This window comes from Cygnus atratus, chromosome 19 (genome assembly GCF_013377495.2).
Source record: "Cygnus atratus isolate AKBS03 ecotype Queensland, Australia chromosome 19, CAtr_DNAZoo_HiC_assembly, whole genome shotgun sequence".
In the NCBI taxonomy this organism is placed as follows: Eukaryota; Metazoa; Chordata; class Aves; order Anseriformes; family Anatidae; genus Cygnus; species Cygnus atratus.
In genome coordinates, this window is record NC_066380.1 from 6175995 (window position 1) to 6191062 (window position 15068).

A 15068-nucleotide genomic window follows, 5' to 3' on the forward strand; every position below is an offset into this window, starting at 1 on the left:
GAACCTGCACCCTCCCCAGCTGCTGCAACAGATGTCAGCCCCTTGGAGCTATGCTCAGAGCAACCTGTGCTCACGGTCCACACCGTGTGCAGCAGCATCAGGCCTGAGGAGTACTGCGTAGCCATGCTCGTTTAAAACCTCCTGTGAGCTCCCCAACGGGAGAGTAAAGAAGGTGTGGGTGTGGGAAAGCCAAAGGAATCAACCTTGGATTATAAACTCTTCAAATGGTATCTGGATTGTCACTCACAAGCCACAACTCACCACTGTCAGCTGGTACTTGACTGACGCAGTAGAACTTCTAGCCAGAAGAGGCAGAGACTGGTGCTGCAGGCTGTTACACCCAGTACAAAACCATGAATCCAGCTGCTGTCTATAAAGGTTTTAATATCAGTATAAATAGGGCACAGTTACAAAAAATTGCAAGACTGGAGCAATGGAATTTTGACTTAAAAACCTTGAGTGAGGCCTTGCTCTTCAGAAACACACACAACACACAGACTGCAGGGTGGAGGGGAGGCGTGAGCACACATACACCATCTTGCCTTGAACCATTCAGTACAAAAATAGGAGTAGAAAGATGGTCTCTGAATTGCTGGCTGATCCCTAGGTTGTGCCTTAACTGGACTCTGACTGTGAGGGAGAGGCAGATTGCACCTTGTGTTAAGAGCAGAGTTAATGCCCAGAGGGAAGTCTGTCCCCTCTCTCCATCCAGCCCCAGCTGCCCCAGCTGGGAGGTACAAGCTATAAAAATAAAGGTTTTGACTGTTCAGCACTTGTACCTGGGCCAGGACGCTCTAGCAGGTGGAGCGCGGGCTGCTCACTCTGAGGAGCCCCTCCCAGCTCTCCTTACATTCACTCTGCTTCTGCACCGCAAGAGTTCAACGGGATCTCGCTGCTGCTGCTGTTACAGCTCGGTTCACAACGCTGCCCGGACCAGGCCTCCCTCCCGCCCCAGTCCTCGTTACAAGCTCTGCCAACGGTGATGCCTTCTGTGGTGGACATGAATCGTTCTGGTGCAAGTCCTGCAAAGGGAGGGGGCGGCAGAATCGAATCTATCTCTGCACGTGCCGGACAAAGGCCTGCACGAGCTGAAACAAAGGCTCCTGCCCCTCAGGACCCAGCTTGGAGGCAGACTTTCCCTGGGGAGAGGGAAGGACACCGCTGGCAGGTGAAGAGGGACCACCACGGCGGAAGTAACGAGACAGGCTGGAAAGCAGGGTACTCTGAAATCAGAAGCACGCAACGAGTTAGGTTCTTCCAAGCACACATCCCTCTCCCTCCCCAAACAAGGTGGCACAGGAACAGCCACCACCGCCTGCAGCCTCAGATACCTAAGGCTGTCGGCTCACGCAGGAGAACGGCTGTCCTGGGCAGCCAAGGACAAACAACCTCTTCCCCCAAGACAACTCACAGTGAACAGTGAGAAAGGACGGTACAAACTGCTCACCAGCTCAGAGCTGAGCTCCTGTTTCATTCGCTGCTTATCACGGGGATGCACAGCTGGGTCTCTCAAGTACCGCACGGCCTGGGAGATGAGCAGGTAGAAACAGTTTTCCATTGTAAACATGAGCAGAGACCTGTGCAAGGAAACGCAGATCAGCAGGAGCCAGACATTCTAGGTTCACCCTTAGAAAGACTTCACCCACAGAGTACATCTGACAGAACGCTGCTGCAGCTCTGATTTTGCTCAGGCAGTGATAGCCAAAAGCTCTGGCCTAGAGTAGAAATCCCGTGGCCACAGGGAACTCTTGACTCAAATGTACTGGTAAAAAAGCTTTAAGCAACTCTACCTGCATCTTGGCAGACTTAAAATGGGATGGCTTCACACAGCCTCCTCAAAACATCCCTCCTTGCTTTGGACAGTCTCTGATGGGCTACCTGAACTCCTCTGACTCAGAATGAGAAGCTCTGAAGATACGCCAACACGTCTAAATCTCAGTTCTGATCTGAGGAGCACTGGGTTCTGCTCCTCAGCCATGACTAAATAAAAGAGCTAGAAACTTACTTGAGGGTTTTGGTTCCCTCTTGCATATTCAACCCTGCAGCTTGAGGGAAAGGTTCCTTCTTCTTATCCAGCTGAGAGGAAAAAACAACATCAGAGACAGCAGATACAAGGGAATAAATACTCCCACACTTCAAAATATTACTTGAACAAGTTCTCTGAGGTTACTGCAACAACTGTGATTTCCCAAACAGAGAAATGGCAAGTACCTCTCCCAGCATGTTCAGGGCCACGTTGACTGTGGCAAGGAGGGTCCCAAAGGAAGGTGCGACGTCTGAATCGAAAGCTGGTGTGGTGAAACTCAAAACAAAGAGCACATTGTACTCAGCAAGGTCCAGTGACTGTGGAGAAAAGGAAAGAGGAGTGAATGACCCTTGAGGCCGTGAGTATGCTACTGTCATGGTAACAGGAATATTTTGTCCCTGTATCATACTTTTTGTATGAAGAACTTAAAGCACTGAGGTCCCTTCCCCAATCTCAAGTGTGCAGCCAGAACAGCAGAGTGCTCTGCAGAGTGCTGCACACGCAGAAGGTACAGCTCTGCTCACATGCATGAGCAGAGCCATACAGCTCCCAGACTGTGTAGCTGTGGAGTCTGCCACTCGGTGGCAAGCTAAAGTAATGACTGCTTCCTGGCTGTTTACAAAAGCCCAGGTAAATGTAACCTGCAGGCAGCACAAAAAGGAAAAGGAAGTAACTATCCAGAAGAAAGCAGCAGGACACTGCCAGATTCAAGGATCACACCTTGCTTGTCTGCACTTGGCGACCAGCCGTAGGTCACACCTGCACAGGAGGAGAACAAGAGGTGACCTTTGCTGAAGACTGACACACTGAGCGCACAAACCCAGCTGGGTTACGGGGCTGCTGCACTAAGGCTGTGTGTCCACAACGTTGTGCAAGTCACACCAAAGCTCAGCCAAGCTTTTTTTTCCAGACCAGTGCCTGATAACTAAGGGGAGTTCCTTGTGCCCCGCCTTCCTGCTTTGTGCAGCAGGACAGCAGACAGATGTAGAGCGAGGTCACTGGCTCAAGCAGGACAGGCTGTGCCTCACTTCACGGACCCAAAATATCACTTGGGATGCTGGAAGCTTCCCCACCCAGGTAGCGGCATCTCTCCTCTTTCCCTACCTGATCAAGGAGTATCTGGCAGACGTCAGGGGTGAAATGGCGCAGGGCAGCAAGAGATTTGCTGAGGATCTTCAAGAGGCTGTACTGCACCATAAGCAGTGCCTTCTGCTCCGCTGCCTCTGACTCAGGGCTGGGATGTTTGGAAGAGGCTTGGGGATTACGCTGCACTCGTGGAGTCACGCTCGATGGAAGGGAGTCACCATTTTTTGTCTGTAGAGAGAGAAAAAACTTTGTCTTGGATACAGGCATGATTGTTTTGCACTAAGACCGATGCTTTCAGGGAAAAAAATGCTACAAACAAAAGGAATGAGAAAATAAGGCACCCAAATTCTGTCACCTGCTAGAAGTATGAGAATCTGCTCTTAGTGTGCATCGGGGGAGGCACTCAATTCTACGGGGGCTGCTGCAGAGGCTGTTCAGATCTCACATTCTGGGAAAAGAACCCCTAATCATCACACACCACGCCTTAGCCATGCTGAAACAGCACAGCAGTAGCAATCCATTACCTCCACCTCATATTCAACAAAGAATTCTCCAAGAAAAGAGCTCTATCTCTTAACCAAATTAAACCACATCAAGGACACCACATCAGTAGTGTCTTAATTAATGGGCCTACAGAACACTACAGCAATGCAGCTTTCTTGCTGCAGTGTAGGCAGCTCTAAAATGATAACAGCACCACTCAGGCATTGGCCGCTGTTTCTTAAGAACTGGCTTTACACAATCTAGAGTTTGTAAAGTCTGGACTAGCATTCGGAGATTTTTTGCTATGTTAAGACGCAAATCCTAGCTATTGATGATTGTTAGTAATCATCGCTGGGAACAGAGCCTAGATATTGAATAATATTTGTCATTTAACAGGGAGCATAGGTGCACAACACTCCTAACTTGGTTTAGGATCCCCATCTCACCTGTAGGTAATGCTGGAGCATTTTGCGGCTGTGCAGGAGGGAGGTACAGGCCTGACATAGGTAACACAGATTAACCTGAAATAAATAAGATGAGGGAGAAACCTCATTAAAGAACAAATCCCATCCTTTCATTGCCATTGGTGGAAGCCAGAAAAGCCAGCTAAACAGAACAGTGCGACCATAAAAAGTCATGCAGTCTCTAGGTTTCCCAGTATTTTCTCTGAGTCACCTGGCACTGGGAACCGAGAGTCAGATGTAGAATTCCGCAGGTCACTTTTCCAAGCTACTATCTCTCTGTCCCCAGCACTCATCTTTTTATTTATCAAATGTTAGGTAAGGACCTAACACTTGTCCTTGCTCAATTCAGGACAAGGTAGAGGTCTTCACGTTACAGAACAGACATTTAAATGACCTCAGTGATAACTCCTACTAAGAGAGCAGTAATAAAAAGGTAAAAGAGCAGTAATAAAAAGGTAATAAAGTGCCACTTTCTCTTACCACATCCGACTTCCTGCACTCCAACACTGTATATTATCTACAGCAGTATCCTAACTCCTACCTGCATGTCCCTCATAAGCTGTGGCAGGTGGAAATGCCACTCCTTTGTGAAATTTGAGAGCTGGAGAATGAAGCCAACAGTGTGATCAGCCTCTTCTAGACAGGCCAAACTCTGTACGGTCCGTACTGCATTCAGGCACTGGAAAGGACAGAGAAGTACATCAGGGCAGTGACAGCTAAAGCAGGGAGTCCATTCCCTCCTCTAGAATAGAAAAACTGAAGATGCAGAGATCTGCCCTTAAGGACAGAGAATGCTTTCACAAAAGCAGTCACACAGCATATGGGTCAGAGACTCAGAGCACTTTGTATTCATATCCAAAGGTCAATGCATTCCAAAACTGTGCTGCCATATGAGAAGACAGTTATTTGTCTAGGGAGCCTGCTTCTGAACAGGTAACTCACCACCTATGTACAAACAGCACCCGGAACAACGCACCCAGTGCAGCTATTTCAGTACTGCAGGACACGAGTGCTTGCCAGCCTGAATGGCAACTGAACTCTGACTAAAGCATTTTCATTACTTGACCAAGGCTCTCACTCTCTTCTTTTCAGAGCAGAGAGTCACAAAGTGAGTTTGCATCAAACCGTCAATTCTGCTACTGTGTTGAGTGGGTGCATTCAACACCTGTAGCAAAGTTATAGTATTCCTAAGAGTGAACAGTACAAACAGATGGTGACTGCCCAGCTCTAACAACCATCAGAACAACCATCCCTTGCCTCACTGTACGGCTTGCAGGCTTCCTGCCTTCTCCCACTATTTAATTATTTCTACTGTAAATCTTTCTGAGACAGGAGCAATGTCTTTTCAATGCTTCTACAGTTTCTGACACATTTCCACTGCTATTGCAACAGAGAAGCCAAGTGAGCCATCACAGAGGAAGTACGTGACATACCTGAAGGATCCTCTCCTGATGGACACCAACGAAGTCCATTGCCTCCGTCAGGAAGTTGTATCTCAGCGTCTTAAGAAGGCGCTCCATCAAGGACATGGAGAGACGATAAACACCAGGCCAAGAGGGAGCATCCAAAGACTTTCGAGATGAAGCAGATGTCTGAACAAAACAGATGTAAAAACAAATGACTTATTTACACTGCTGCCCAGCGTGGCACATTCCACAGCCCCTTCCCTTCATTTTGGAAGCCTCCACGTTCTAGGGGAGCTGCTGTCCTCCCACACCCTGAGGGCTCCTCCCCAGCCAGTCTACAAGGCAGAGCAGGGCAAGCTCTCCTGGCACATTCCCACAAGCTCTTCTGGCACATTTCTACCCAGAAGCACCCACCTGAATGGCTCCATTACTGCTGAGCTGGTACACGCTCAGGAGGGGCAGGCAGACACTCTGTGTGACACCAGCTCCAGCCACTGCTGCTGCTCCCTACAAGGCACAGAACAAACCACCATTAAGATCTGTATGCATCTCCCCTAAGAAGTACTACAAACCCTCTTTCTGTATCATCTAATTTGGTAAAAACCTAATCTTTGAGAAGAGATGGCTTTGGAATTATTTTGCTTTTACCTTAAATCCTCCAGAAAGTTGAAATTGTAATAGATAAATAACATTTTATTGCAAATAATGAGAAACTAGGTTCCAACACTTAATACTGCTTTGAATAGCTGGGATAATTTGCATTGCAAAAGAATACGTTCAGTGAAAGTGCCTGCTCTAAATTACAGGTCTGCTGTGGCTGGCTCAGCTCGTCCATCCAAGACGTATCACTATCTAGAACAAGGCAAACTAAGCAGGCATACAAACAGGACCTACTGCTTGCCAGCCTCTAAAAATCCCTATAACTACAGAACATTGTTCAGCTGCAGCGCAGACAGAATAACAAGATTTTTGGCTGCAATTAAAGATGTATAGCTCTATGCTTTCATTTCTCAGCATCTCTCACCTGTTGCGTCCTTGCTAAAGTCAGCAGTAAATGTAATGAGGCCTCTGTGAAGTGAAGGTTTTGCTTAACTCTCAGACTGATCTCCAAAGCAGCAAAAACAGTAGGAAGTACAGGGACTTCCCTAGTAATCTGTAGCCAGTAGTCTCCATCTTCATCAACTTCACAGAGCTCTTTCGCCAGATGCAGGCCCAAAACACATACCTGGAAAGGAGAACAAGGTAGAGGCTTGACATATATACCAAGAAATATATCTTGAAAGCATTTCACAAGATGATCTAAAGCTCAATCATTCTGAGAATCATAAATTAAGGCACCTGGTGTCCCTTATACTCTGCAAAATTTCTCGCTCTAATAGCAATTGTGGCAATGTTTCTTGGGGCAGATCTGAAGGAAAGGCAGCAACAGTCAATTTCCCAGACTGACGTGCCAAAAAGCCATTGAATAATTCTCAGGTAGAAACTGCCAAAGCTTCCTTTAGAGGCAGCAGGCTGTGAGGGGAAGTTGTTCCAAACATACACAAAACTTTTGTTTAGAGAAAGACACTGCAAATCAGATAAACAGGTCCTCTACCCCATCTCGCTGGTCCTTGTGTTTGACTCGGGAGACATCATCTGTTTCCATGCTGTCCTTGTCATCTGTAGCATCTCCCAGGGTCAGGCTGTGCCGAGTCTGATCAAAGAGGGCAATGACCTCGTCTTGGAGTGTTTCACACACACTGAGAACCAGCTGGGAGTACTGTGGGATCTCATTCACTGTGACACACACAGGAGAGACAACAGTTAACACACAATCCTTGTACTTAGGTTTCCAGTTTAACTGGTAACATCATTGGTACACATTCCTTGGAGTCAGTATTTACCGTTTTCATTTCAAAACCTACAAAACAGATTGCCAGGAACTGTAACTAGGTTAGACGATTAAACCTAGGAGGATATAGTCAGTGATAAGATCACCACCTGAATAATAAAAAACATACAGTTTTCCCAAGAAGTCACAGAAGTTCATGACATTTCAAAGCACAAAGCAAGTACTACTATGGACAGATTACTCCGTAGCGCTCACTACAGCATTTCTTACCCACTTCTCCAGACTGCTGGTACCAGTCCATGCATGCAGCCTATGTTCCAAGAGTCATCTAAGTACTACGTTCTCATCAAAACCATTATAGGAAATTGCACCACCTTTTACCACCATGATTGAAAATGCAAATTCATCAGCAAGAAAAATGTTTAAAAAATAGAATAATTCTCCTCTTTATTTTCTGAAAGATATGGGCTTGCAGTGCCCAAGCAGTGGGACAAGGACTACACTCAGGTAAGCTGACACACTCCTCAGCACCACAAGTGCCTTTATTGCACAGCACAGAGAAAAAGTGCCCAGATTTCACTGAGAGTCTTCAAGTACTACTGCAACATACAGTGTCCCACAAGTGACTGGAGTAACGACCAAACCAGTTTCTCCATTTTTTAACAAAATGTACCCTTGTAAGATTTTCCTGTGTTTTGCATAATTTGTTATCTCTAACTAGAAATTGACAATAGGACTTAAGCTCTACATTCAGTCTGTGAGATGGCATTACTGGGGTGTGCCTACCACACCTGCCAAGCTATTTTCAAAAAACACGCAGGAATCCTATCTTCATCTCTATCAAACTGATCAAATACAGGGGTTATTGGTGGGGAAAGACAAGACAAGGGAAGACATGCATATTGTGACCAATAAAACTAAAACTAGCTAAAACAAATCAGAAAAAAAAAATAGAGTCCCACAGGCTTCTCTACTTTTTCTCATTTGTTTTAGCTAGTCAACATCCTGCTCTACAGCTAGCATCACACACATACTAGAAACACGAGAGCGTTAGGGTGTATTCAGCCATGGCAGCCCTGCTCTTGACGCTTGTACATACACCACCTCACCTTTCATCTCCTTCATTTGCAGCACAGTGATAAGAGCTGAGAACACTTTGGCTTTTGTTTTCTCCATCATCTGCTGATCTGCCTGTAGTATTCCCTCCAGAATCTGCGTCAAGGAGTTTATGATTTTATCCACAGAACCCAACTCGCTGACAACAAAAAGGGAGAGCTCTTCAGATTAGACAAGATCCCTCAATAAATATATTGGCTCAACTGAGCTGTGCGGATCATAGGTTCTATGAGCCACACAAATAAAAACAGTTCCTCCAAGCAAACTTTAAGTCACTACTTGGATCTCACTAAAGACATTCCACAACACAGTCAGAACGCAGGACTATCACAAAAGCTTTTTGATACACTTTTCACCAGCAAGCAGGAAGCCAAACCATACATTTATTGCTACAAGTTCTTTCAGCCACAAACTACAGGTATTTGCAATCCCAAAAGAAAAGTCCATGATAAGGCATCAATTTCCTCCCCAAATCACTAAGGGGAGCTCACTAGAACAAAACACTCACACACAATCTCCTAAGTTTTTATATTTAGCAGTGACTAATAACGATCCATGCAAATACCTACCTCTTCCACTGCTTCAGCAGGATCAGAAGAAGGGTACATAGCATAGACCCCAGCTGCAGACAGGATACCGACATGGGAACTAGAAGCTAAGAAGAAACATTGCAAGAGTTAGAGGTGCCACTAGTTACATACTGGAAATGCTCAGCCCAGTACTCAAATGCAGAAATGCTCAGCATCGCCAATTGGCCAGGCTGGATCTTCAGCAGCTACCAGCAACAGGGGACCTGGACTCAGGATGCTCTGCAGGGCCACCCACTGATGACAAGAATGGCACACAGTAAATAAAAATTTATAAGACGCTCATCAATTCAGGAGAAAGAATTTGTTTCAGCCCAATTTCACCAGATCTAAAACAACCTACGATGGCAAGCAACTGCAGAAATAGAATTCTTCATAATATAGAGGAGATGAGCAACTGGGAAATTCAAGAACTAAGAGGTACAAGCACCTACCAAAACCTTGGTCCCATTTAGCACATCCAGAAACAATTGCTGATGAACCACAGAATCAGTCAGATGCATTATATCTGCCTAAGAACCACAAAGACAAAGATCAATCACATGTAACAGAAGATACACACTTTTTCCAGTCTAACATCATTGTACTATTTTTGTTACGTTAAGAATTCACCAATTTTTTTTAATCTGCTGAATGATACAATTTTACAGAGCTCACTGAAGTACATGAACAAAGTCAGCAATGACTAATTTCCTCAGCAGGGTATCCCTGCCTCACTTGACTCAACAAAATCTAAGTAACTCTGTAAACCTGAAGAAAATTGCTACAAAAATCATATACTACCTCCCCTCTGCTGAGAGGGGCAATATGCTCAGTTCTATTAAACAGCAAAACACTGCCTACTCTAAATTTATACAATGCTTGTACCAACTTGTGTAGTAAGCATATACATAACTAAACGTATACATAACTAAAAGAAAAAAAACAGTGCATTTTCAGTGTGGGCTAGCTAGCCCTCAGAAGTTGACACTGTGTTATTCAAAGTGTTAATTTCAGATTATTATGAGAGATAAGAGGAAAAAGTACAAGGGTAGCTCTTACATGGCTCGTAGAAATAATGAGCAGCATCCTCCAGGCTGAGATCAGCATTTGATATTCTGTCACGGAGGCACAGCTGCTACCATCTGTCTCTGCCACATGATACGCCAGTAACTTCACATATTCTGACCAATAACCAAAGCGCTTCTTGTTGGAGAAATTCTTCAGCGTGTCTTTTAGGGACTGATCCAGTGAGCCCCTGGCCAAATCAAGAGCATAAGATCAGCATATTAAAGGGAAGTTAGTTCAGAAAAACAAACTCAGAGGGAGAAAACTACTAAAATGTTATTCAGCAATTACTGTAGTATGTGCGCTTATTTCACAGTTAGTTTTAATAAATAGTGTATGTTCTTATTCCAGGATACAAGGGAAGTAGTAACATTCTCGCGTAGAGCAGGGACTACCAGAGACTCACTTGACAACATAGTAGATCTCCAAGCAGATGATTTTCATGATTAATGCACAGGTGTCCAAGACACTGAGCTGCAAAGACAAAAAAAGAAAAAAAAAAAGCAGAATCTGAGCACTTTGCTCTGTGGAGTGAGTGGAACTCTGAGTTAACCCTACCCACCCACTCGCAGTGACTGATCATCCAGTTTTGCAGGAAGGAGACTTGTTTCTCCCTTGATAGGAATAGTTACGTCATTTGACTAAAGACCGGTGAGGATAAGGAAAGAATGCTAGGTTCAAAGCAGCAGCCAAACTGAGTAAGAGCATAGGCTCTTCATAACGAAGGGGAAAACTCCCACAGAAAAGAATGCAAAGAAGCTAATCAATTCCTCCAGGATATCAGCTAGCCTGAGGTATGCCTTAAAAAAGATCTTCTATCAAACAGCATACACGGTATGGATACACGGCTACACTACGTACAGCACACCTTCCAAAGAGTGTTAACACAGATGCCAGATAACATCTACTTTTGTTTCACATGTGGAAAAAAAAAAAGAGAATTTCAGAAGATAGTCTGTTGTAGCATAGCTGGTCTCTGCAAAGCCAGAAAGTGCATGCTTCAACTGCTGCATGTGTTTAAATCAGTTATCACACTTCTTTTTAGAAAGCTGCGAGCACAAAGAGCCACAGCCACGCTCAGAAACCCACTATGAGAAGAACATGCATCTACTCAAAATCAAGGCAGTTAATTCACCTCTGATGTTTCTGAAGGTGGAGGAAGGGTCCCAAACAGTGGATTGGTCAAATTTTCCCAAAACTTTGGCCTAAAAGATACATGCAGAAGTAGTATCAGTTATCTCCTCCACACCACATGCCCAGAAGCATTTTGACTGTTCCAAATGTCACAGAAAATACCCGTTAGTGCACAGCTATATAATCGTGCATTTACAAAAGAAACAGAACAACATATATTTGCTTCTGAACACACACACATGGGCTTCTCATCTTCTCTCCCCAGAGACAGTACAGATCAAGTTCAGAGCCCACAAACTGCATACTCTTACCAAGACACAAAGGCTAGGACGCAATTGTCCCTGAAAAGTCTGATGACCCCAAGAAAAAGTGTTATGGAAAAAAGGCAGCAAAACGCATTGTAGGAAAACAACAACTCACTTTGTCCTCAGAACCAGCATGGCACTATCTCGGCGGTCCTGCCACAGGGCATGCAGGAAGGCAATGGCAGCACGATGCAAGAGGGGCGGGCACCAGTACCTCTCCTGTTGTTTGGAGTCTATCAGCTCTAAGACTACTTGGAGGCAACTCCACTCTCCTAAGCTGAACTCCTAGAGCAAAAGGAAATGAGAGAGGTTACAGCTCCACTATTTAGGCACCTAATAAAGCAGAAGGTGCTCAATTCCACTCAAACCACAGACATACAAATAAATCTTGAGTATGTGATGCAGAGACATACTTTGTAAATGTCTACAAAGAACGTGTAACAGGAGAGAAAAAAAAATGTATTTTTAGGGGTATAAAAAATGAGCTAAGGTAAGACTTGGTAAGACCAAGTGCCTTAAAAAAGGTCCCAGCCCAAGACAACCTTCAACTGCAATGCACTAGAGACTGAGTGGGTATTCTGGAAAACTGATACCATTGTATATCAATCTTCCCACTGAATGGCCACTGTCAGAGTCAAGAGAGAAAGTCACAGGGATCTTTCGTCTGACCCAGTATGGATGTTCTTATGTTAACTCGGTATCTTCCTTGAAAACTAGGGAAAGCTTGTCTTTAGTTGTAGGGAAAAGTGAAGCTGGGACAGCAGCGCATCCATTCATTGCAAGCACGTGCTGCATTTACTTTTACATTAGGCACATCAGGCTACACATAAGACCTACTGCATTTTAGAGACCAATGCCAGACTCCTAGGAATGTTACAATAAAAGACTACTGAGTCCCCAGGCAAATATCTGCTCTTCTACCTTTGACCCATCGCTGCCATCCTTGACTTCCAAGTTCAGGAACAGCTCAATGAGTCCAGGCTGTGTCTCCACTGCAACTGTAAGGAATTCCAGTATCATGACCTTAATACGCATGTCCTCAATCTTGCTCTGCAGGCGGGTGAGGAAGGCATCACGGATAGCAGCAGCATCACTACCAAGACAGGCATAAACGGACATGGGAGCAACCTGCAAAAGGAAAAAAATAAAATTAGAAAAAAGGATAACTTCTCTATTCATAAAGGTGACCTACATTTTAAATCAAAACTTCAAAATGTTTGACATTGAATCTAGGAATATATATAAGGGAACTCAAAAGTAACAGTTATTGTCATTAAAAAGGAAGAATCTTGCAAAGTGATCCAAATTGTCTTCTTTGTCAATTTTGCTTTATCTCTCATCTATTTGTAAGGGAGACCGGAAAGGACAAAGAAAACTTTGAATAACTTTGAAGACTTTGAATAATGCTTCTCAAAATTAAAAAAAGAGATGGATTTAAACACTTAAATAGAACTGCTAATACATTCTAAGAAGTATAGCAGCCAAAAAGAGCATGTCTGAAAGGCAAAGTTGAAAGCTCCTGTCAAAAACTTAAATAAAACCCACTTCTCAGTAAACATTCCATTTAAGGAATTAAATTTAAAGTGTAGAAATTGTATCTGAGAACATAACTTGAGAAAGTCTTTCAAAAAAGTGAAAACAGGTCAACTGGAGGTGAAAATACTTTGCAGAAAACACCCTACTCATGTGAAAACTCTCATTGAGATGCAGAGAGACTTGTGAAAAAGCAGAGTGTTGTGTTAAAAGAACTAAGGGCTCTTTATGTGATGCTTTGTGTGCTCTAATATACAGCTTTCAGTCCACGCTACCTTCAAATGACTTGCACTAAGCTCCCAGATACAAACAAGCCTGAAATTATCTTGAAAGAATTTCAGTGGTGGAATCAGTCACAAAAGGAGAAGCAAAGGAACCCTTGTGAGGCTCGTCTTACCGTAGCCAGTCGCTTGAGCAGCTGGATGGCCAGGCGTGGAAGTGCAGGGTCATGCTTGTGGTAGATGTATTTGGCCAAGACCGCAATAAGGTTGTTTCCGTGTGCACCTGAATAGAACAGTTAAAACCAAAGAGAAGAAGCTGCAATAAGATGCAACTATTTAACAGAACTACTTTCATAACAGAAGGTGAGAATTAGGTCAGTCTTCCAGAAGACCAAGGCACGGACCCAGTCAGATGATTTGCTATATGCTGTAACTACATACATCCTATTACAGCGCAGCAAAAAAATAGCCATGTTTCCTTAATAAGCTGCCTGGTGGAGAATAATGCCTCAGAGGATGGAGAATGGGCCTTCTCCCATCACTAGAAAGCACCTTTTGGAACCATCCAAAACTCTAATACTGTTTGTAATGAGAAACACACTGACTCTTTGCACATAACAAAACACACAGCTTCCCAGGCCGTCCCCACGAAGAAATACATACCATGCTGAGTAAGGGCCTGCTCTAACGGAGACACCACGCTGGAGGGGGGCTTCAACCGTATGACATTATTGGTAACCGAGAATGCCAGCTTAACTGTTTGTATCAGCAGTTGACCTTGGCCTTGTGTCTCATCACTGCGTTTCAAAAATGAAAACAAAGTAACTGTGTCAACTGTCATTTATTATCTGCACAACATTCAAAGAGGAAATTCCATACTCTTGTCAGTCACAGGTTGTAAGACATTTTTACTCACTGTCATGTCATCACGTAACAGCTGCTGAAATAAAAACCCCAACATAGACCTTCTAACAACCCCAACAGACCTTATAACAACCTTCCAATACCTAAAGGGGGCCTACAGGAAAGCTGGGGAGGGACTCCTTATCAGACAGTTTAGTGATAGGACAAGGAATAATGGCTTTAAACTAAATGTGGGTAAATTTAGATTAGATGTAAGGAAGAAATTCTTTACTCTGAGGGTGGTGACGAACGGGAACAGGTTGCCCAGGGAAGTTGTGAATGCCCCATCCCTGGAAGTGTTCAAGGCCAGGCTGGATGGGGCTTTGAGCAACCTGGTCTGGTGGGACATGTCCCTGCCCATGGCAGGGGGTTGGAATTCCATGATCTTTAAGGTCCCTTCTAACCCAAACCATTCTATGATTCTATAACTGCACAAAATGGAGAGTGCGTAGTAAAGACTACACATGGATCTGTAACAAATAAGGCTTGCTCCTCCTGAACATACAAGACAGGCTCCCATGGATAATCACCGTGTTGATCCCCAGTTAAGTACAATCCAGTTAAAGCTACATCTCAAATATTATCTGTTGCTTCTTCTTCCCTCACACTATTGAAATAAAAGACAAAACTCACCTACTGGACTGGGAAGCCATTACCATATCAATAGTGTCCACACCAATCCCCATGATGTTAATGACAGCTTGCCCTGCTTCAGTGTTGGCCAGGCTGAAGATGCACAAGGACTGAAGGCTAGGGGCACTGCTGGGAGACATGAACAACGCAGGACATCATCACGTGCAGTACTTTCCCACCTAGCACTTCGTAAACTACCATAAAGTATTTCTTAATTTCTACACCCCTGCCTACTTCATTCTTCCTTCTACTTTCTTCAGAGTGGTTATACCAAATAGGAAAGTGGATGGCAG

General features: G+C 44.4%; 1 protein-coding gene across 2 annotated transcripts in view; it reads right to left on the bottom strand.

Moving 5' to 3' along the window:
- Positions 1 to 364: 364 nt before the first annotated feature.
- The window catches only part of NUP188 (nucleoporin 188), a 28429-nt gene continuing 13725 nt past the window's right edge, over positions 365 to 15068 (bottom strand). Inside the window, exons 23-44 of one of the 2 annotated variants that reach the window (XM_050714627.1) lie at positions 14776 to 14904; positions 13903 to 14036; positions 13416 to 13522; positions 12407 to 12613; positions 11601 to 11770; positions 11182 to 11251; positions 10453 to 10520; positions 10041 to 10236; positions 9434 to 9511; positions 8982 to 9067; positions 8406 to 8551; positions 7060 to 7241; positions 6490 to 6690; positions 5880 to 5972; positions 5493 to 5651; positions 4601 to 4738; positions 4042 to 4116; positions 3131 to 3340; positions 2212 to 2343; positions 2006 to 2076; positions 1448 to 1577; positions 365 to 1223 (exon numbers count right to left, since the gene is read on the bottom strand). In XM_050714627.1, coding sequence (XP_050570584.1) covers positions 1053 to 1223; positions 1448 to 1577; positions 2006 to 2076; positions 2212 to 2343; positions 3131 to 3340; positions 4042 to 4116; positions 4601 to 4738; positions 5493 to 5651; positions 5880 to 5972; positions 6490 to 6690; positions 7060 to 7241; positions 8406 to 8551; positions 8982 to 9067; positions 9434 to 9511; positions 10041 to 10236; positions 10453 to 10520; positions 11182 to 11251; positions 11601 to 11770; positions 12407 to 12613; positions 13416 to 13522; positions 13903 to 14036; positions 14776 to 14904 — 2953 coding nt within the window. In that variant the 3' untranslated portion in view covers positions 365 to 1052. The remainder of the gene's footprint in view (positions 1224 to 1447; positions 1578 to 2005; positions 2077 to 2211; positions 2344 to 3130; positions 3341 to 4041; positions 4117 to 4600; positions 4739 to 5492; positions 5652 to 5879; positions 5973 to 6489; positions 6691 to 7059; positions 7242 to 8405; positions 8552 to 8981; positions 9068 to 9433; positions 9512 to 10040; positions 10237 to 10452; positions 10521 to 11181; positions 11252 to 11600; positions 11771 to 12406; positions 12614 to 13415; positions 13523 to 13902; positions 14037 to 14775; positions 14905 to 15068) is intronic. The other variant, XM_035555371.2, reaches the window with a different exon arrangement.